Below are 21284 nucleotides of genomic sequence, written 5' to 3' on the forward strand. Positions count from 1 at the left end.
ATTTTTTTTTTTTTGTAGAGATGAGGTCTCCCTATATTGCCCAGGTCAGTCTCAAACTCGTGGGCTCAAGCGATCCTCCCACATCAGCCTCCCAATGTGCTGGGATGACAGGCATGAACTACCATGTCTGGCTAATACTTAGTATTTTCTAAGGGTATCATGTATGAACTCATTTGATCCTTATGACAATTCTATAAGAACAGGTTCAGAATCTGTTATTTACAATTCTGAAATTGAAAAAGGTCTGAAAAACACACTTTTTAAAACTCACCTATAATCCCAGCTATTCATGAGGCTGAGATGGGAAGACTGCTTGAGCCCAGGAGTTCAACACCAGCCTGGGCAACATAGCAAGATGCCATCTCAAAAAATATATATTTGGCAGCAAATCCTTGCCTGAACTGGTATATGCCTATCTATAGTCTTTTACTTATTCCTCTTAGTATGGTTAGTCATACATTTTGCTGCAGCTCTATAAATATATTTGATTATAGAGTACTGCCCTAGAAGCTGTTGGGGTGTTGCATAATACAAGGTGTATTCATTGGATTACTTTTCAAAACCTAAAGAATTCTTAACTCAGAAAACCAGCTGGCAGGGGTGACGAATTGGTACAGACAAGGATAGTGAACCGGTAATATTATTATCCTCATTTCACAGCTGAAGAAATTGAGACTAGAAGTCATCATTTACTCAAGGTTACATTGTTAACAAAAACAATAAGCAATGTAGTTAATAATATTTTTGAGGGCTTCTTGTGGAAGTCACTTAGTTAAATGTTTTATGTGTATTAATTTAATCATCACCACAACCCTAGGAGTACTATTATTATCCTCATTTCCCAGATGAAGCTTAGAGAGACTCAAAAATTCCCCTGGAGATGCAGCAATTAAGTGTGATAAGAAGGGATTTAAAAACAAGTCAGTCCAATATCAATATATTTTATTATTACACTATGCTTTACAAATCTACACCATCACCCTTTAGACTATATATCCAATTATCTGATATAAACAAGATTTAAAAAATATAACTCAAGATCATTTTACTCACTTGCTTAAAACTCTGTGACTTTCTACTACATATAAAGTCCAAATCCCTTAAGGTGACCCCTTTCTACCTCTCCCATCTCATTTCTCAAGAGTAGACTTCCCTTAGGCCTTTGCACTAGGTATGCCCTCTTCCTGGAAGGCTCCCAGATCATCACACATTTAGCTACTTCTTGTCACTTAGGGCTCAGATTAAGCTAATCCTGTTTTTCCCTGATTTATCCAGTAAGAGTAGGTCTTTAATCACACCATCAATCCCATCATTCTCTTTACCTAACACATAAATATATCTTCAATGTTTATCTGTTTATTTTCTTTTTCCTTTCATTTGAATGTGAATTCAACCAGAATGGGCACCTTGTCTGTTCTGGTTTCTTCAGAAGTTCCAATCTCTCATATAGCAGGTGCTTAATTTTGGCTAAATAAATGAAGGTTGTACACAATCAGTAAGAAGTATCTGCTAGTTATTGAATGGTGGGAGATAAACTGAGGAGGCAGGTAGGTGACTACAGTGAAAATGTAAAGATACCTAGAATGTCAACTTGATTTGATTTTAATAGTATAAACACCACCAAGCAGAGTTTCTGATACAGAGAGATAGCAAACATTTGTTGAATGACTGGACAACAAATATTATTACTAGCTTGGATTTTGAGGCAAATTACTTAACCTTTCTGAGCTCAGTTTCTTTGTCTGTGATGATTAAAACTAACTTTACAGGGTTTCCCTACAAATTATATGTGATAATACATGTCATGTGCCCAGCACACAGCAGGTACCTGTTAGTTTCTTTCTCTTTACATACATAAATACTACTTTAAGGTCTACAAAGTTATTGTAAGCTCTTCTAGATTCATGATCTCATTTTATTCCCACAATCTTCTGCAATACTGCTCATTAGCCTCATTTTACAGATGAAAAACAGACTCAAGGATTGAGACACAGCCTCTGCAGGTAATGAGAAGCCAATGGGCATGCTTTATAAGCATAGGAGCAACATGATAAAAGCAGTGAGTTGTGTTTTTGTTTTGTTTTGTTTTAAGATTAATCTGTTGGTGGCCTATAAAAAGGACTGAATTGAAAATTGGAGAAATATTATTTTGACTACTAGCATAAAAATCAAGTTTAAGGGCCCGGCGCAGTGGCTCACACTGTAATCCTAGCACTTTGGGAGGCAGAGGCGAGCAGATCATTTGAGGCCAGAAGCTGGAGACCAGCCTAGCCAACATGGCGAAACCCCATCTCTACTAAAAAATACAAGAAATTGGCAAGGTGTGGTGGCACGCGCCTGTAATCCCAGCTACTTGGGAGGTTGAGGCACATTTAGAATTGCTTGAACTCGGGAAGCGGAGATTGCAGTGAGCCGAGATCGTGCCGCTGCACTCAAGCCTGGGCAGCAGAGCAACACTCTATTTCAAAGAAAAAGAAACAAGTTTAAGATGATAAGGGCCTGTACTAGGTAGCAGAAGTGTTTAAAAGCCTAATGAACTTAAAACTATTGAAAAGCCAGATAAGCCCCCCAAAAAGAACAAAAATTTAAAAACGTGAGTTTTCAAATCTGGCTGAGAAAATAATAGTATGAACAACATAAACAATTGAGAAATCCAACTTGGGAAAATCGTTGGTCAGAAGACCTTCTCTCCAGTACCTATACAGAACTTCTGGCAAATAATGGCAAACATCTAAGCCATTTCTTCAGCGTCACAGCAGATTCTTCTTTCGTTCACTCCACCCACTGGCTTCACCACCTGAGCAAGAGTATCTTAATTAAGGGCCTTCTGATCTCGCTTCCCTAGAAGCAGTTTGGTAGGAAGCAGACTGGTTGGGATGGAATTAGAAATCAAGGTTTTAAAGTTCCAGGACTTTGGCTAAATCGGCTTTTTCCTTCTCTGTCAAATAAAGGGACCCTTATTTCACCTACTTCCCTAGTTTTAAGACTGGAGATCCTCTCCATATCAGTACAAAGCGCTTTTACTTAGGCGCGTGTCACCAAACTGAAAACGCTCACGCAGAGCGGAGCCCCTGGCGGTGAGCTTACGTCACGTCCGGCGCGCTGACGCTCACTTCTGCGTGCCGACGCCTGCGTCAGCAAAGAGCGGAGCTAGGGGTACCCGGTTTGAAGTCGTGCGGGTCGGAGGACTGCCGCCTCCGCTACGGTCTTGGACCCCTGCTCCCTGGCTGCTGCGGGGAAGAGCTCGGGTAGGCGGCAGGGCAGATGCCCGAGGGCCTGAGCTGGAACTCCCCGCGCCGCAGCGGCCGCTCCCTTGTGCTCTGCGGCCTGGACCTTCACCGCTCCGCTCACTGGAAACTAGCGCCTCAGCTGCGCGGCGCGTAGGTCGCAGGGAGCTCTGAACCGCCGGCGCCCGGCCATGGCGGTTTCCAGGTGGGTCTTACTCCTGACGAGCGAACGGGAAGGCCGCTCAGGCAAGGCACGGTCTCCTCTCAGCGCCCTCACTGGTAGAGAGGAGCGGTTCTTATTGTCACTGGGCTCGGGCGCTTTCTTCAGTAGACTTCGGAGTTCGCCCCGTGGTTGGCGGGGGTTTGGGCTCGGGTTACCCCTGGGTAAATCGGCTCAAGAATGCCCCTTTTCTTGTTAAATAGACCCCTTGGCACGTTAGAGCTGGTTTTTCTCTCCTCACCATGTTTCAGTTCTCTGGTTTCTCTTCCCTCTTTCGGTTCTAGGAGAGTAAGTCTCTTATCTTTCTCTGTATTCTAAGGCTGGTCCCTAACCTCCATTTCATGGGAAAACTTGGTAGTTACTGTCGATTGAGGGGAAACCTGAATTACTGTTATCTAAGAGACCGTCTAATTATGTTAACAATTTTAATTTACTTTTTAGGGGCATGTTCTTTCCTGAGGTATTTTTAAAAATTAAGTATAATTTCTCTTTTTGTTTGGCAGTAAATATTCCAACGTCAGCGTTGTAACCTTAAGCAAATTACCGTATTAGCATCATCTTCCTTAGCTAAGGGATGAAAGATAAATCACAAATCTTGTATTCTTCGGAAATACTGCCTGTCAACAGGAAAGCCCAGGAAAACTATAGAAACTAATAAGATATTTATTTGTATAGCTATAGGAGAAACATTCTTTCTTCCAGTATGATAGAATGGTTGGAAAACTTTTGTAAGTGGATTTTGGTGGCCCTGTGTACATGTAATTAAGGGATAGTTCGTCAGTGATAGTGATGGGGTGGATTCACCAAGTTCTTTAGAGTTGATATGGTAACTTTTAATGAGAATTGAGTTCTTCTGTCACATAGACTGAAGGAATAAATGATGAAAACAAATACTTTTCATTCAATTTTTACGCATTCTTTGAGCATATTAAGTGCGCAAGTTTTATCTGTTTTGCAAGGGAAAGGATAACCCATTCCTTACAGACTCCCTCGATGATTGATGAAACTGTGTGTGTGGGAGAGGCCCATGAGAGTTGGGTGAAGGGGGTTGCTAGGTACCTGTAGTATGGGGCATCTGATTTTTATTTTATAGATTAATCTATTTAATGTGAGGAAATTCTTTTTTTTTTTTTTTTAAATAAAACTGCCTTAAGAATACAAGTGACATTTTACATTTTTGCAGATATAGAAAGGTACATATAGAAAGGTATATTTTCTTATTTATTTATCTGTTTATTTGAGACAGAATCTAGCTCTGTCACCCAGGCTGGAGTGCAGTGGCACAATCTCGGCTCACTGCAACCTCCACCTCCCGGGTTCAAGCGATTCTTCTGCCTCAGCGTCCCTAGTAGCTGGGATTATAGGTGCCCGCCACCATATCCAGCTAATTTTTTTTTTTTTTTTTTTTTTTGGTTTTGTTTTGTTTTGGTATTTTTAGTAGAGATGGGATTTCACCATGTTGGCCAGGCTGGTCTCAAACTCCTGACCTTATGATCCACCCACCTCTGCCTCCCAAAGTGTTAGGATTGCCACCAAGTCAGGCCGTATCTTCTAATTTGTTACCTCCTGTATAAATACGTGAATATATACATTGTAAATGCATTGATATATAAACTTAATATAACATTTATCATGTAATACAGTGTTTAAGGAGATGAGTACTTCCTTTCGTAGAGCAAGCTGTGTATTTTCACAGGATTGGATGTAGCTTTATAAAGACAAAATTAAAGTGTTTAAAGAGAACCTAATCTTCGTGTAACACTAATCTCTTTACAGAAGTTTAGGACACCTAATATTTCTGAATGACTGCATGGGTTTTGAAGGCACTGTCTTTTGTTCTGAATATTGTGTTTCAAAGAGTAGCACTTTTTCTGTAGATTTTTTTCCTTGTTCACATCTTTAAAAACCTGTCATGTTTTTATGAAAGAGCTATTTCTGTGCTTAGTTTCCTTGGGCTTACTAGTAAGCCCAAGGAAAACATTTTGAGACACTTTGTGTGTTTTGGGGGCAGTGTCAATTCTTGACTTTTCATCTGTGGATTTCTTTGAATGGCAAATTTTAGTTTCAAGCTGGCCTTCTCCATGCATGAAGCACAGTTCCGTGCTAACGAAACTTCCTCTCCTGTTGGTGTTTGCTTGTGGAATGCAGACTCATTTTAATACTATTTGTGTTAAATAGGTGGAAAATAGTCCAGGAGATAAAAATTATCTGGCAAAATCAAATCTAAAATACTTTTTGCACTGTTTATTTCATATGCATAACTGAAGAGAAACTATAATATTTTTAGGACATTTCCAACAGAATTTCCAACAGATGGGAAATAGTAAATTAGTACCATTATTGCCTCATCAAGAAATTTGAGATTGGGCACAGTGGCTCACGCCTGTAATCCAATTTGGGATTATACTCTGCCCCAGGCTGAGGGAGGCTGAGGCAGGAGAATCACTTGAAACGGGAGGTGGAGGATGCAGTGAGCCAAGATCCTGCCACTGCACTCCGGCCTGGGTGACAGTAAGACTCTGTCTCAAAAAAAAAAAAAGAAAGAAATTTGAGAATGTTCTTTGACTTCCCTTTTCCACCCTCTCACCATGTCCAGCCAGTTACCACATCCAATCTTGTCTATTCTACCTTTCTAATCTTTTTCCAGCTGATCTTTTTTCTTCCTATACCAGTTACTACAATCCTAGAACATGCCACCATCTCTAGTCCAAGACACCTTTATAGAGACACTTCCCTTTTGTCACTATGAAGCTACATCTAATGTTTTGAAAATAGACAGTCAATCCTAGGAAAGGAAGTACTCATTGCCTTAAAAATTGCATCACCTGATAAATCTCATATTAAGTTTATCTATCAGTGTATTTGGACTAGACATTTTTAGTCCAAGACAGAAACCTCTCTCCTTTTTCTGCCTTCCATGGCATCTTGTCCCAATCTGTTCTTTACTTCAGCCATATTATTTACTAATTTGCAAACTTGAACATGAACATGGTCATTTTGCTGATTAGTACCCTTTAGTTGTTTCCTACTGCCTTAGGATAAAGTCCACATTCCCAAACAAACATTTTACTAGATCCTTTGTGATCTGGTTCCTGCGTCACCTTTTTAGTTTCATCTTGTGTCAAGTTCCTTGGACTTCCCCTTCACTTTGTCTTTCCTATCCTCCACCCTCCCCAGAATTCATTTTCTTACCCCCTACTCTTCATCTTTGGAACACTTCTTAGCCCCATCTCAAGTACAGCTAGTTCTTACCTTAGTTTTTTGATCTAAGCATATGTATCACTTTGTTCAGGAAGTCTTCTCTGGTTTTACTTCATCTGAGCTATTTGCACCAATACATACCCCTGTCAGTCATAATATTTATATTTGTAATTGATTAATTGTTCTCTTGCTAGATTAACATAAACTCTGTGAAAGAAGGAAATGTGTTTTTGATTTTTCTATCCTCCAAATGCCTGGCTCCTAGTGGGTGTCAGTACATTTTTAAAAAAATGAATGAGTGATTTTGCTTCTTACTTTAATACCTTTCATGATTTTTACTGTAATTTGTATTTCCAGTGTTTTTCAGTGAGTGCTTTTGAGTTTACCTTTTATTTTTGCAGGAAGGAAAACTTTCATTATAGCTTTGAATATTGGCCATTTTCTAATTTTAAAAATAATCAATATTTTTTTCTTTTTAAAGTTATCTCCGACAGGAAGGAAATTATAATTTTTTAAAGTTTACAATGTAGTAAATTCTGTGATAGCATGACCATTTATAATGCAAATTGGATATGATGTATTTTGTGTGGTCAGATTTTTTAGACCCTGCTTAATATGCTTGGTTTTACTTTACTTTGAATTGTAAGAATATGGCAGATTATGAAATCTCTGGCCAACTCTTGATCTGTAGGTGAGTTAAATCTTGCAAAAACAACTTTGATACCCTGTAAAATTGCAAATACAATCATAGCATTTACAGTTCTCTGTAAAATGCAGTGAAATATCACTGGAAAATGTGTGACTCTTTTAGACCCCTAGCAAAAGACCCAAAATACAAATGTAGGAGTAGAGAACAATGTTGCCCTTAAGATGCAGATGCTGGAAAGTCAGCTAGTCATTCACTAGCTACTTGACTTGCTTCCACAAAGTCAACCTCAGCAAAAAACAAATTAGTATATGTTAAGAGGGTTTCAGTGTTTTCTTGTGAACAATTTAAATCATAATTGTTATCTTTGAATACCATTATTTTGCTTTATGAGTCTTTTTCTTAGTATCATCTGTTACTTATTTAGGGTTTTGCCACCAACAGTAAAAGCAACTTCAGATGGATTTCTTAGGCATATTCTTTTTTGTTGTTTGTTTGTTTTGGAGACGGGGTCTCACTCTGTCACCCGGTCTGGAAGGCTGCAGTTCAGTGGCACAATCAGTCTCAAGTGATCCTCCCACCTCAGCCTCCCCAGTTGCTAGGATCTGAGATGCATACCACCATGCCTGGCTAATTTTTTTGTACTTTTTGTAGAAATGGGGTTTTATTATGTTGCCCAGGCTGATTGCAAACTCCTGGACTCCAGCAATCCAGTACCTTTGCTGCCACCAAAGTGCTGGGATTAAAGGCATGAGCCACTGTGCCTGGTTTAGGTTTATTCATTGGTGGGGAATCTGTAGCTCTGCTGGGAACCATGACTTAATAAAAATTTTTAAACAGCTTGTTTTGCTGCATTAGCCTGTTTATGCCACAATTAATGGAACTGATTACTGTACATTGGCTAATTAATAGGAACATAGTTTTTCCTTAATCATTTACAGAAAGTTTCAAAAATAGAGAGTTTTCCCTCAGCGATCTATGCTCTAAAGGTCAAGTCTAAAATGTCTAGACAGTACTTGTGATATGACTGTTATAAAAGCCATACCTTAGATCTCTGACATATCTTTGCATTTGATAATGTTATAGTGTTTAGAAAGGATTCAGAAAAAAACAAAAACACATCCTCTTATGGAAGAAACAAATTGCTGCATATAAGCAGAACTGTGCTTAATTTTGTTCATTTTCTCTTTATTGATACTTCAGTGCAACGTTGTGTCAACAGGACTATTCTGTCAAAAGGTAGTTTCTTGATGTAGGGGATGTTCAGTGGATCCTTTCTATGGACAGGAAAGCATTAATATAAAAAAATTACCTTAATTATCAATAAAGGATAACACAGATTTGCTAGGCCTGTTCCTTTCTTACTGTTAATTTATTTTTAAAATACATATATTTTAAATAGAGATGGGATCTCACTGTGTTGGCCAGGGTGGTCTCAAACTCCTGCCTCAAGCATTCCTCCCACATTGGCCTCCTAAATGCTGGGATTAACAAGCATGAGCCACCTTGTGTGGCCCTTACTGTTAATTTCAATCCATTATAAAATGATAGAAGGGACTATTATAAATTATAATTTATCAATTATACTTAAAAAAAATTTTAGAGCTAAAGAAACCAGAAACAAGTAGAAGAGGCATTATCAGAGCTTTTCCACTTCGATCCTTATGGTAAATTCCTCCCCATTTCTTTGACTTATTTCTCAAAGTACTTGTTTGAAGTATTTTTTTTTTGATTTTTTAAAATTGTGGTGACACACACATAACAAAAAATAGACTACTTTAACCATTTAAAAATACACTTTAGAATGTATTATGAAGTTTACATATTAATACGTAATAAAACCACACATACTTCTGCGAAAGAACCTAGATTAGTATGTTTTGTCATTAAGATAAAAGTCATGTAAGAGGCTATAGGTTGTTCGATCAGCGATGGAGAGCAGAAAAAAATGTCTTGAAGGAAATAGCATAGCTTGGTTGAACATTTTCACCATTCTTCATTCATTTAACCAATATTTACTGAGTGCTTTCTATGTTATAGGTGCTAGAGGTATAGCTGAGAAAAAAAGTGTACTCTTCATTCTCATGGAGTTTATGGTCTGGTGTAGAGTGAGTTAACTTATCTAGTGTGCACCTGTCCTTACACCTGGCTTTGGTGTGGTTTCACATCTTCATATTGATTCTTAGTGTTCTGTGTGACATCTTTATGTTTAAAAGAACATAACATTAACGTAATTTCAAATTACCCACAACATGACCTAAAAAGTATATGTTTAAAAACACTAATCTAGAGAATTTGTTGGAAGTTGTTTCTTTTGACCGTAACTCTATTCCTTAATAATAATAAATGAGACTTAGTAGAGAGTATACACTGTGCACTGTACTAAGTTATGGCCATTATTCTCTTTTCTTATTTTCTAAGTAACACAGAAAAGTGAAAGTTCAAATAATCTATATTTAAAATTTTACTGTACTTTTGTGACATATTAAAAATATAACAAAACGAATACTCTTGACTGATCATGCTTTTTTAGTTAAGGCCACAGAACCATCTTTGTGACGTATTCTCTCAGTTGACCTTCTCCAATTTAGCAGAGAAGTTAAATTTATTTTAAAAATACCGGTGAGGTTTTCTCCATCCCCAGATGTTTTAGAGTGGAAATGCAGCAAGTATTTGTTTACTAACTATGAAGTAGTGATCTAGGACATGTTTTATTGTTCAAAATGCATGACATTTCTTTCTATTTTTGTGGCTTTACTGTTACGAATTAACATAATGCAAACATCTGGAGAAGAGAGGGGTTAGATTGCAACTGCAAGCATAACCTCTACACACTTCCATGTACTTTTTCCTTTTTCTAGGCACTGTTTAGACAAGTTGCCTGAAATCACAGGTTACATGAATCATGTCTTGTTTAGTGATTTCTCGGAATTGACATCCAGATTGAAAATGGACCAGACTTCTTATTCTCAATAAATGTATAACCAGTGGGTATTGTAAAATATAATTTTCTTATGTTTTACTTAAGTTATTCTTCTATAGTCTTTGGTACCTTACTTGCAACTTGACATCTGTTACTTTTGTCTCCTCCATCTGTCTATCAATCAGAGAATGAAAAATGTCATTTTTTCTTGCCTCATAGCTGGCTACCCTGAGATAACAGGTCAGACTGCCCCCTTGTCACATCCTTGTCTGCTCATCTGTTTGTTCTTCCTTTTGTGTGATATCCAATCTGCTGTCCTGGAGAGAGGAATGGAGAACTAGGAAAGGGGCTTTAAGTCAAGAGAACCAAAGAAGCATTTTTGTATCCCCATTCTTCTATTCAGGGAGGCAATTTTCGTTACCATCCAAGGTGGAAGAAGTGAGGATAAACAGGGTTGGAATGAATGAGAGAATGAGCTGATCTGCTACTCTAAGGGCATTTGGCTGGTGGGAGAGCAGAGGTGACATTACATGGCATTGGAATTAAAGGCTCTGCAAAAAGGAGAGGCAAGAGGGACTGTGTGGCTGTGGGACAGGATTAGCATTAGGTTAGAGAGGAGTCTTTGGGCAGGAGTTCTAAATGAAGCTGGGTAATGGGACCAAAGGAAAGTTGAGGCAGAATGGAAATTATTGAAGGAATACAGTGCCTGCTGCATGGCATTTTTCAGCTTGCTATTTGGGACAGGTATAACTGCCTTCTTCAGAATGCTGAAGTACTGCTGTGCTGGTCTTTTCACTTACTGAAACATTACCATACCAACTTGTTTTTTATGTAATACTGCTATCCCAGATTAAGCATGTCTCTCAAAGGAAGCAGGGGGAAAAAAGGTAATATAACATACTTTTTCTTTCCTTAAAATTGGTTCTTAAACTTGCCCCCAAGAAACTTGAACTTTTGCTTAACTATAGTTTTAGTTACAGTAAATATCAACTACATAACAAATATTTGAATATTGTGCAAAGTGTTGTGCTAGACAAGAATGATTGAAGGAGATGAAGCCTAATGAAGAAAATTAGGCATGATGTGACAAATTAATGTAAGAGATGCCACAAAAAATATAATAAAAAGTGGTTGTTCAAGATGAGAATTCATGTGGGTTTCAGAAAAGGCAGTAATTTCTTTCTTTTTTTTCTTTTTTTGAGACGGAGTTTTGCTCTTGTTACCCAGGCTGGAGTGCAATGGCGCGATCTCGGCTTACCGCAACCTCCGCCTCCTGGGTTCAGGCAATTCTCCTGCCTCAGCCTCCTTAGTAGCTGGGATTACAGGCACGTGCCACCATGCCCAGCTAATTTTTTTGTATTTTTAATAGAGACGGGGTTTCACCATGTTGACCAGGATGGTCTCGATCTCTTGACCTCGTGATCCACCCGCCTCGACCTCCCAAAGTACTGGGATTACAGGCTTGAGCCACCGCGCCTGGCCAAGGAAGTAATTTCTATTGCATAGTAGTTTGAAATGGTTTCAAGAAGGTGAAGGACTTCGCTGAATCTTGATGGATGGGAGCTAGCTGAAAAGTTGAACAAAGAGAAAATATTTTGTTTGTTTGCTGTAGCACATTTTATTCTCTTACAGAAAAGCAAGCTCAGGCATACCCGAAGCTCACCTCTGACAGTGAATCTGGTTAAATTCCAGATGGTATACCCATATTCTCAGCTGTTCCTTCCCCCGACATTTCCCAGTCACACACCTGGGGCCATTAAAATATCTGCACATCTGCCTGCTGTTGCAGTGAGGCAGAGTATGTACCCACCACAACCCCGACTGGTAACCAGTCTGGGATCTGTCAGAAACTGGCCAGGAAACCACCCCCTCGAGGAGGAGTGAGCCACTGTAACCCTACCTTGGAGGGGTATGAGAGACATTCTGAGTGGAGGAAACAGTATAGGCAAAATTGTGGAAACCAAAAGTATCCACATTTGGGAGATACATTTTGTTTTGGATTACTATCTGGTAGGTAAGTGTGAGCCATTGAAAGTTTTAGAGTAAGCTAGTGATTTAGTAAGAGGGGAGGGTGCTTTAGGAAGTTAATCTGGCAACAGGATGATAAGGCCGCTGGGAGTGTGGCATTGGCATTCTCAGATGGCCTAGATTCGGGGAATATTTGTTCTGGATATAATTTAAACAAATAACGGTATTCAGTTTCCTCAGGGAGAAACTGATGAGAGTTGAGCAGCCAAGGATTGAAAATCCATATTCTCCCAATATTAATATTAAGAGTAATAAGAATAAGAGAACTAAGGAAAGAAGTTTGGAGAACAGGGTGATATAATGTGCACCTTAGGAAGGAAAGTATTATAAGAATGGGGTGCTAGCTGGTTGCAGATGTCAAAGAAGTGTCAAGAAAAATTGGCCTTATAATAAAACTTGGATTTGGAGCCTAAAAATTCGTTGGTAACCTTCTGGTATTTCAGTATAAAAAGATGAAACCTTGATTTATGTGGATTAAATTGTGCTTAATGAGGAAATGTTATTGTAAACACTTGTTCAAGATGCTTGGCAATAAAAATAAAGTGTTCTAGAGAACGGAGATCAAGCAGTTTGTCTTTTCAGTAGAGAGAGAGCTCTGCATATTGGAAGAAGGGAATGGATTAGGAACACTGATTTGAGATATTGGAGAAAGGATAATTGAATGAGGATAGAAGGGGGATGGTATCAAGACAAAAGTAGATCAAGGAACCATTTTTTTGGTCCTACTATATGATTCACCATTCACCAATCCTATAGCAGAAACAAGGAATGGGTAAAGGCAAATGTTTAGATAGCCTTGAATGAGGAAGGAGAAATGTGTCAAAAAATGGGATATGTCTATGCACAGTGTATGTATATGTATAAAGTAAATCAATTTTGGCATGTCTTTAGAAATTAACTGTTTTATTACTCTCTTTGTGTCACTAGCTTCATAGTTTGAGTTCTTAAATTTAAGACTTTAATCTATTTTGATTGATTGATTGATTGATTGATTGATTTTTAAGACAGCGTGTGACTCTGTCACCCAAACTGGAGTGCAGTGGTGCAATCTCAGGTCACTACAACCTCTGCTTCCCAGGTTCAGAAGCAATTCTCCTGCCTCAGCTTCCCTAGTAGCTGGGACTACAGGTGGATGCTGCCACACCTGGGTGATTTTTGTATTTTTGGTGGAGACAGGGTTTCACCGTGTTGGCCAGGCTGGTCTCAAATTCATGACCTAAAGTGATCCTCCCACCTCAACCTCCCAAAGTGCTGGGATTACAGGTGTGAGCCACCACACCCAGCTGAGTTTCCTTCCATTTTATTTCATGTATCACACTGCTGCCAGATTAATCTTCCTACAGCATAGCTCCAGTTCCATTACTTTCTTGACCCAAGACCTTCATGGTTGCAAGTACATTAAAAGGTCTCCACAGTAGGGTTCCAGCTACTTCTGTAGCTGTATCTGCCACTCTTCTCTTAAGTGTACCCTGAATTACAATCAAGCTGTGTTATTCATTTCCGTAAATACACTTTCCCTTCTCTTATTGTTGTGTTCTTGTTTTCCTTCTTCCTGGTATTTCTTCTCCTTACCCTTTCACCACCTAATCTCCACCAGTGTTAAACTCCTTTTCTACCACTAAGATCCATCTCATATACCATTTATTTCATGAAGCCTTTTCAGTATTACATAGTTGGGGATATAATATTTGCTTTTTTCTTTCACAATCCTCAAAGCACTTTATTCTTTTTTTCTGCCACATATCTTACTGTACTTACCTGCTCCCCTCAACCCCAATAGCAAGAGTAGAGATTAGGTATCTCTTGTAGTCTAGCATAGGTCACTTTTTATTTTTGCAATTTAAAAAAAAAGTATTATTTTAGTTGACACATAATTGTACATTATTATGGGGGTGCAGCGTGATATTTTCATACTCATATACAATGTAATGATCAAATCAAAGTAATTAGCATATTATTCACCTCAAACATTTATCATTTCTTTGTGTTGGAAACATTCAAAATGCCTCTCTTCTAACCATTTGAAAATATACAGTAAATTGTTGTTACTTCTAGTCACCCTACAGTGCCACAGAACACGAGAACTTGTTCTTCCATTTAGCTGTAAATAGGTTAACTAGCCTTTCCCTATCTCCCCTGCCTCCTCTTACCCTTCCAGCTGCTTAGTAACTACTGTTCTGCTCTTGACTTCTATGAGATTAACTTTTTAGCTTCCATATATGAATGAGAATATGCAGTATTTATTTTTCTGTGCCTGGCTTATTTCACTTAATGTCCTTCCGGCTCATCCATGTTAGTGTGGGTCTTCATTCATAGCTTCTACTCGATACATTTATTGACTCAAACTCATACATATGAGGGAAAACATTTCAGAAAAACCACTGTATTTTTGTTATTTTAGGCTCGATCGCCTTTTTATTTTACTGGATACTGGCACTACTCCTGTTACAAGAAAAGCTGCTGCACAGCAACTCGGAGAAGTCGTGAAGCTTCATCCCCATGAACTAAATAATCTTCTGTCTAAAGTAAGAACTTTTTTTTCTTTTCGCATAATACAATTGTAGAGACTTATCCATGGATAGGAACACAAAAATAAAGGTAAACATCATCTTATTTTTTAAACATTTTTGCCCCCCCTTTTTTTTCCTGGTCACAAGACTTAAAATTCAAGTTTAGTAGTTTAAGGGATTTGGGTATAGATCGTTTCGCCTGTGGCACAGATTTGAATCTATCCCAATTTGGTAATGAACTAAGTTGTTAATCTGGTTTGTTAGTGGTCTAACTTGTTCTTAATGGCTAATAATTATGTCATAGTTAGTAGTCTTCAAATGGATGAGTACTCATGGGCAATGATTGAAATACATGAGACGCTAGAGTCTTATTAGTTATCAGCTGTTTGAAAATGGAGGCTTTCTACTTTGGTGGATCAGTGTTTTCATAATTCTAGTCCATTTTCTTCCCTTAAGCAATTGCTGTATTTTTACTGAACTCTGTGTGCTTATTAAAGTGTGTGTATATGGTAGTAAGTGGCAAATTCTACACATTTAATTTCCTGACATGCAAAGTAAAGCAGGAGTGCTCTGTGTAGGAAGAAGGGAGTTGGGGAGATAGAGGATATAGTAGGGGAGCAATATGATTGCCCAGATATTGGGAGCCCCAGGATATTGCTCTCCTTTCAGTCTGATCCCCTTCTTTCATTCCCATCTGTCCATCTCTGATGTGTATGAGTGGGAGTTCTAAACCCATTCTCAACATACACGGATCTGTACTGTGCGATTGCTATCCCAAGGACTAACAATGACTCTCTTTCCAACATAATTCCTGCTTAAATATTATCAGAACTTTCTAACTAGGATGTAGATGGAGAGACAGTGATTTGATACCTACAGTCTCCACATTCTTAGAATGAAGAAGGATGCATGTTAGGCAGTATTTGTGTGTAAGGTGGAGACAGAGAGAGGCAACACATTTCTTCTCCTCATCCCAAGGGAAGAAATGGAGGACTGAATGACCTGAAACTGGAAACAATGAACAGGCCCAATCTGTGCTGAACTGAGAAAAGTTTTCCAGCCTTCCAAGTGAGTTCTGGTCTTCTTAACTCAGACCTCAGCGTATTGGCTACCATCATCAAATCATTACCAAAGAGGCAAAGTTTGTCTTTAGCACTGTCTCACCTTCTTTCCTCTTTTTTCTGCTCTCAGTGTTTTTCTGTTGCCCTTTGGTTTTGTTTCTTAAACAGCTTTATTGAAATATAATTTATATACCATAAGTTTCACTTTAGTGGTATTTAGTATATTACCATTGTGTATAGCAGCCATCACCATACTCTAATTTTAAAACATCACCACAAAAAGAAACCTCATACCTACCAGCAGTCACTCTTCATTACTCCTTCACTCATGCTCAGATCCTCGACAATCACTAAACTAACTTTGTAGGAAGATTTGCCTTGCCCAAACATTTTATGTAAAATGAATGTGTAATCTATTGTGATTGATTGGTTTCTTTTGCTCAAATTAATGTTTTTATATTGCAGCATGTATATTCATTTCTATTGCCAAATAATATTCCATTGTGTGGATGTACATGGGTACGTCTTACTCATTTTTCAATTGATTAATATCTGGATTGTTTTCACTTTTTGGATACTGTATTATGAAACATACTGCTGTGAAAATTTGTGTACAAAATTTTGGATGTTTGTTTTCATTCTCCAGAGTATATATATATACCTTGGAGTAGAATTACTGTACTATGTGGTAACTGTATGAGGACCTGCCAAACTATTTTCCAAAATGGTTCCACCATTTCATTTTCAACAATAGTGTATGAGAACTCAGATTTCTCCACATCCTTGTCAATACTTCTTAACTGACTTTTTTTTTTTTTTTTTTTTTTTTTTGAGATGGAGTTTCGCTCTTGTTACCCAGGCTGGAGTGCAATCGCGCGATCTCGGCTCACCGCAACCTCCGCCTCCTGGGTTCAGGCAATTCTCCTGCCTCAGCCTCCTGAGTAGCTGGGATTACAGGCACATGCCACCATGCCCAGCTAATTTTTTGTATTTTTAGTAGAGATGGGGTTTCACCATGTTGACCAGGATGGTCTCGATCTCTCGACCTCGTGATCCACCCACCTCGGCCTCCCAAAGTGCTGGGATTACAGGCTTGAGCCACCGCGCCCGGCTCTTAACTGACTTTTTGATTGTAGCCATCCTACTGGATGTGAAGGGGTTTGGATTTGCAGTTCCCTGATGACTAATCATCAGGCATATGTATTTATTTTTCTTTTTGTATATCTTGATCTTAGCCAAAAAGCAGAGAAGCAATACATTTGTATATCTTCTTTGGAGAAATGTCTGCTCAGATCCCTTGCCCATTTGAAAATTGGGTTGTCATTTTATTATGGGTTGTGAAAGGTCTTTGTATAGGATAGTTCTTCATATACAAGTTATCCAAACTATACAAAGGTATATGATTAGGAATTAAGTATATGATTTGGAAATATACTCTTCTATGAGCTTTTTACTTTCTTGAACATCACTTCCTCTTTTGGTGTCATATCTAAGAAACCATTCCCTAATCCAGGGTGACAAAGATTTATCCCTAAGTTCTCATTTAAGAGTTTTATAATTTTAGCTCCTATTTATGGGTTCTGTTGTCAGTTTTTTAGCTAATTTTTATATATGTTATGAGGTAAATGTTCAACATCGTTGTTTTACATGTGGCTTTCCAGTTATGCCACCACTATGTGTTGAAAAGACTGTTAATTTCTCTATTGAATTGTCAACACCTTTGTTGAAAATCAGTTGACCATAGACACATAGGTTATTTATGAACTCTTAATTTTGTTTCACTTACTTGTATGTCTATCATTTTGCCAGTACCACACTGTCTATATCACTGCTGCTTTGTAGAAAGTTTTAAAGTCAAGAAGTGTATATTGCCAAGTGTGGTAGCACATGCCTGTAGGCACAGCGACTCAAGAGACTGAGTCAGAATTGCTGAGGCCAGGAGTTTGAGGCTGCAGTGTGCTATGATTGCATCGGTGATTAAGACACTGCATTTCAGCCTGGGTTATGTAGAGACCCTGTTTCTAAAAAATAAGAAGCGTGAGTCTACTAAATTTATTTTTTTTTCAAGATTGTTTTGGTAATTCTGAGTCCTTTGCATTTCCATATACATTTTAGGATTAGATTGTTCATTTCTGCAAAAAAAAAAAAAAAAAAAAGGCAAAAAAACCCAGCTGGGATTTTGATAGGAATTGTGTTGAATCGCTGGATTAATTTAGAGTATATTACTGTTGTAACAATCTTAAGTGTTTGAATCCATGAACACAAGGTGTCTATTTATTTAGATCTTTAATTGCTTCAATGATGTTTTTAGTGCTGTAGCTTTAATTGTACAAGTCATGCACTGCTTCTGTTGAATTTATTCATAAGTATTTTCTACATTCTGATGCTACTGTAAATGGGATGGTTTTCTTAATTTTATTTTCAGAATAAGTGTGAAAATACAATTGATTTTGTGTATTGATCTTATATCTTTTTTTTTTTTTTTTGGCATTAAACATGACACTGTTTACCAACTGAAATGATCTTATATCTTAGAACCATACTGAACTTGAGTTTTTGTAACTTTCAATTCTTCCTATTAAGTAATGGGACCTAATGAATAATATGTACTTTGCTTTTTAGTATGTTAAATGGGTATGTTATTTTTAAAATGCACTTAAACATTCTTTTATTACAAGTTTCTCTTTTTTTGAGACCAAGTTTTGCTCTTGTTGCCCAGGTTGGAGTGCAGTGGCACAGTCTTGGCTCACTGCAGCCTTTGCCTCCTAGGTTCAAGTGATTCTCCTGCCTCAGCCTCCTGAGTAGCTAGGAGGACAGGTTCGTGCCACCACGCCCAGCTAATTTTGTATTATTTGTAGAGGTGGAGTTTCGCCATGTTGACCAGGCTAGTCTCGAACTCCTGACCTCAGGTGATCTGCCCATCTCAACCTCCCAAAATGCTGGGATTATAGGCATGAGCCACTGCGCCTGGCCACAAGTTTCTTGAATCCTCTTTTTAAGATGGTAGTGATTTTTCTGTGAAAGATAGAATCTTGTAAATGTATTTAATAATTCTAAGGTTTTATATATATATATATATGTGTTTGTATGGCTGCTAAATTATACATTAATAACAAGTAAATTTGTATTCCTCTTTTCTGGCTACCTTGCGTAAACAATATTTCTGTATACGTAACTTTTATTTCATAATTTTTAAGGTGTTGATATATTTAAGGAGTGCAAATTGGGATACCCGGATCGCAGCAGGACAAGCTGTTGAAGCTATAGTGAAAAATATACCTGAGTGGAATCCAGTGCCAAGAACCAGACAAGGTGCTTTTAAGTGGAGAAAGTAGTTTTAAGTAAAAACCTAACTGTGGAATTAATTATAATATACATTTTATATTTTAATAATTTCCATTTTAAAGTCCTAATTTTCAGGCATTTAGGTACAGCTTTGTTAGAAATGATACTGAATACAGTGATTTCACCACACTTAAAAAATAAAACTACTTGATATACTAAATGTTTTCATATAAATTTTAAATTACAAATTCTACGGTGTGCTTGATTTACAAAGGTTATTACTTCCCTTCAAGTAATTGACATTCTAAAAAAAGAAGTTAAATCAGTACAATGTAAATATTTGAAAGTCTATTTTTTCTTGTTGTTGCTGGGAGAATAGTATAAAGCAGTTATTTTCTAAATTTAAGCACAATTATATAAGGATATTTAGAGTGGTAAGTGTAACTTGTTCTTTATGTGCCCTTTTTAAAGATTTCTTGTGGTGGAAAAAATGTGTTCTGATTGTAATTACAAATTACATGCTTTTGAAAAGCTGGAAAGTTGCACATTTTAATTAAATAAAAATTTAATGGTACAACTAGATCTCGTTTTAACTGACTTTAATTTATTTTTTGAGACGGAGTCTTGCTGTATCACCCAGGCTGGAGTGCAGTGGCACAATCTTGGCTCATTGCAGCCTCCGCCTCCTGGGTTCAAGCGATTCTCGTGCCTCAGCCTCCCAAGTAGCTGGGATTACAGGTACACATCACCACACCCAGCTAATTTTTGTATTTTTAGCAGAGACAGGGTTTCACTTTGTTGGCCAGGCTTGTCTCAGATTCCTGGCCTCAAGCAATCGGCTTACCTTGGCCTCCCAAAGTGCTGGGATTACAGGCATGAACTACTGTGCCTAGCCTCAACTCACTTTAATAATATCACTTTTATCATAAGTTTTAGCTTGCCGATACCTGTTATTTTGAGTTATTTTGTTAATTTTTCTTCTCTCGTTAAATGAAATGTATGAATAGAGAAGTTATAAGTTGTTTTAGAAAAGAGCCTTTCCTTTTCAGCTCATTGTCCCCACTTACATTGGTATGTAAAGATGCTATAACTTAGTTCCATTTTTAAAAGACTTAGTTGTTTTTTTTTTTAAGTAGCATTACATTTTTAACTAGCTTTTAAATTTTTAGTAAATGAGTTTGCTTGTCATCACTAGAAAACTTAAAATACGAATAGAAATTCCTTTTAAGTAGTTATACTTTAGTTTACAGATGAATTACATGCAGATGCCAGCTAAACAAATAATTAAGTCAGTGAGTAATTATATTTTAACATTTATAACTGTATAGCTTTTTGAGGAAAGAATACAGATCATTTTATAGATTTTTTTTAGACCTCAGATGGATATATGGTTTTGGTAATTTACCAGGAGATTCTTATTTGCCCAGAGTATGGGAACTGAGTCCTGTTCAATGCGTAGTTGCTTTGTGGCCCAGCCTGTTCCTCAGGTATCAGGAGGGATGATTCTTATTAGCCTTATTCATGAATACATTCTGTGAATATTTTTCTCTTCTAACTTAGCACTATAATAAACTCATGCTGTTACCTTGGTATTTTCAAACTCCAACAGTAAATGAAGACAGCATGATATTTAACATACACATTTTAACTTGGGAATGCATTTCTTTATCTAAATAATGTTTTGCTTTTGTGGTTGGACACAGTTACACATATACTGTACTCAGTAACATTCTGATGGTTTGTAGAAGAGGAGCCACCAACTTACTCACAGATAACTAAGAACTGATCATAAATAAATCCACAGAAGCTTTTCTACTTCCACTTTTACTTTTCTCAAAATATTACTGTCCAGGTACAGTGGCTCAAGCCTGTAAATCCCAGCACTTTGGGAAGTTGAGGCAGGAAGATTGCTTGAGCCCAGGAGTTTGAGACCAGCCTGGGGCAAGATGGTGAAAGCCTTATCTCTACAAAAATGAACACTCAGTTAGATGTGTTGTGTGCACCTGTAGTCCTAGCTACTCTAGAGGCTGAGGCAGAAGGATTTCTTGATCCCAAGAGTTCTAGGGTATAGTGAGCTGTGATTATGTCATTGCCTTCCAGCCTGGGCAACAGAGTAAGACTTCGCCTCTTAAATATATATATATATGTGTGTGTGTTTGTGTGTGTGTAACCCATGCAACCCA

General features: G+C 37.7%; 1 protein-coding gene across 2 annotated transcripts in view; it reads left to right on the forward strand.

The window, feature by feature from the left end:
- The first annotated feature begins 3112 nt into the window (after positions 1 to 3112).
- Positions 3113 to 21284, forward strand: part of BTAF1 (B-TFIID TATA-box binding protein associated factor 1) — a 102986-nt gene continuing 84814 nt past the window's right edge. Inside the window, exons 1-3 of one of the 2 annotated variants that reach the window (XM_003922395.2) lie at positions 3113 to 3432; positions 14647 to 14770; positions 19014 to 19128. In XM_003922395.2, the coding sequence (XP_003922444.1) occupies positions 3419 to 3432; positions 14647 to 14770; positions 19014 to 19128 (253 nt within the window). In that variant the 5' untranslated portion in view covers positions 3113 to 3418. Of the gene's footprint in view, positions 3433 to 14646; positions 14771 to 15733; positions 19129 to 21284 lie in introns of those variants that run through there. The other variant, XM_074382573.1, reaches the window with a different exon arrangement.

Source organism: Saimiri boliviensis, chromosome 12 (genome assembly GCF_048565385.1).
Source record: "Saimiri boliviensis isolate mSaiBol1 chromosome 12, mSaiBol1.pri, whole genome shotgun sequence".
Classification (NCBI taxonomy): domain Eukaryota; kingdom Metazoa; phylum Chordata; class Mammalia; order Primates; family Cebidae; genus Saimiri; species Saimiri boliviensis.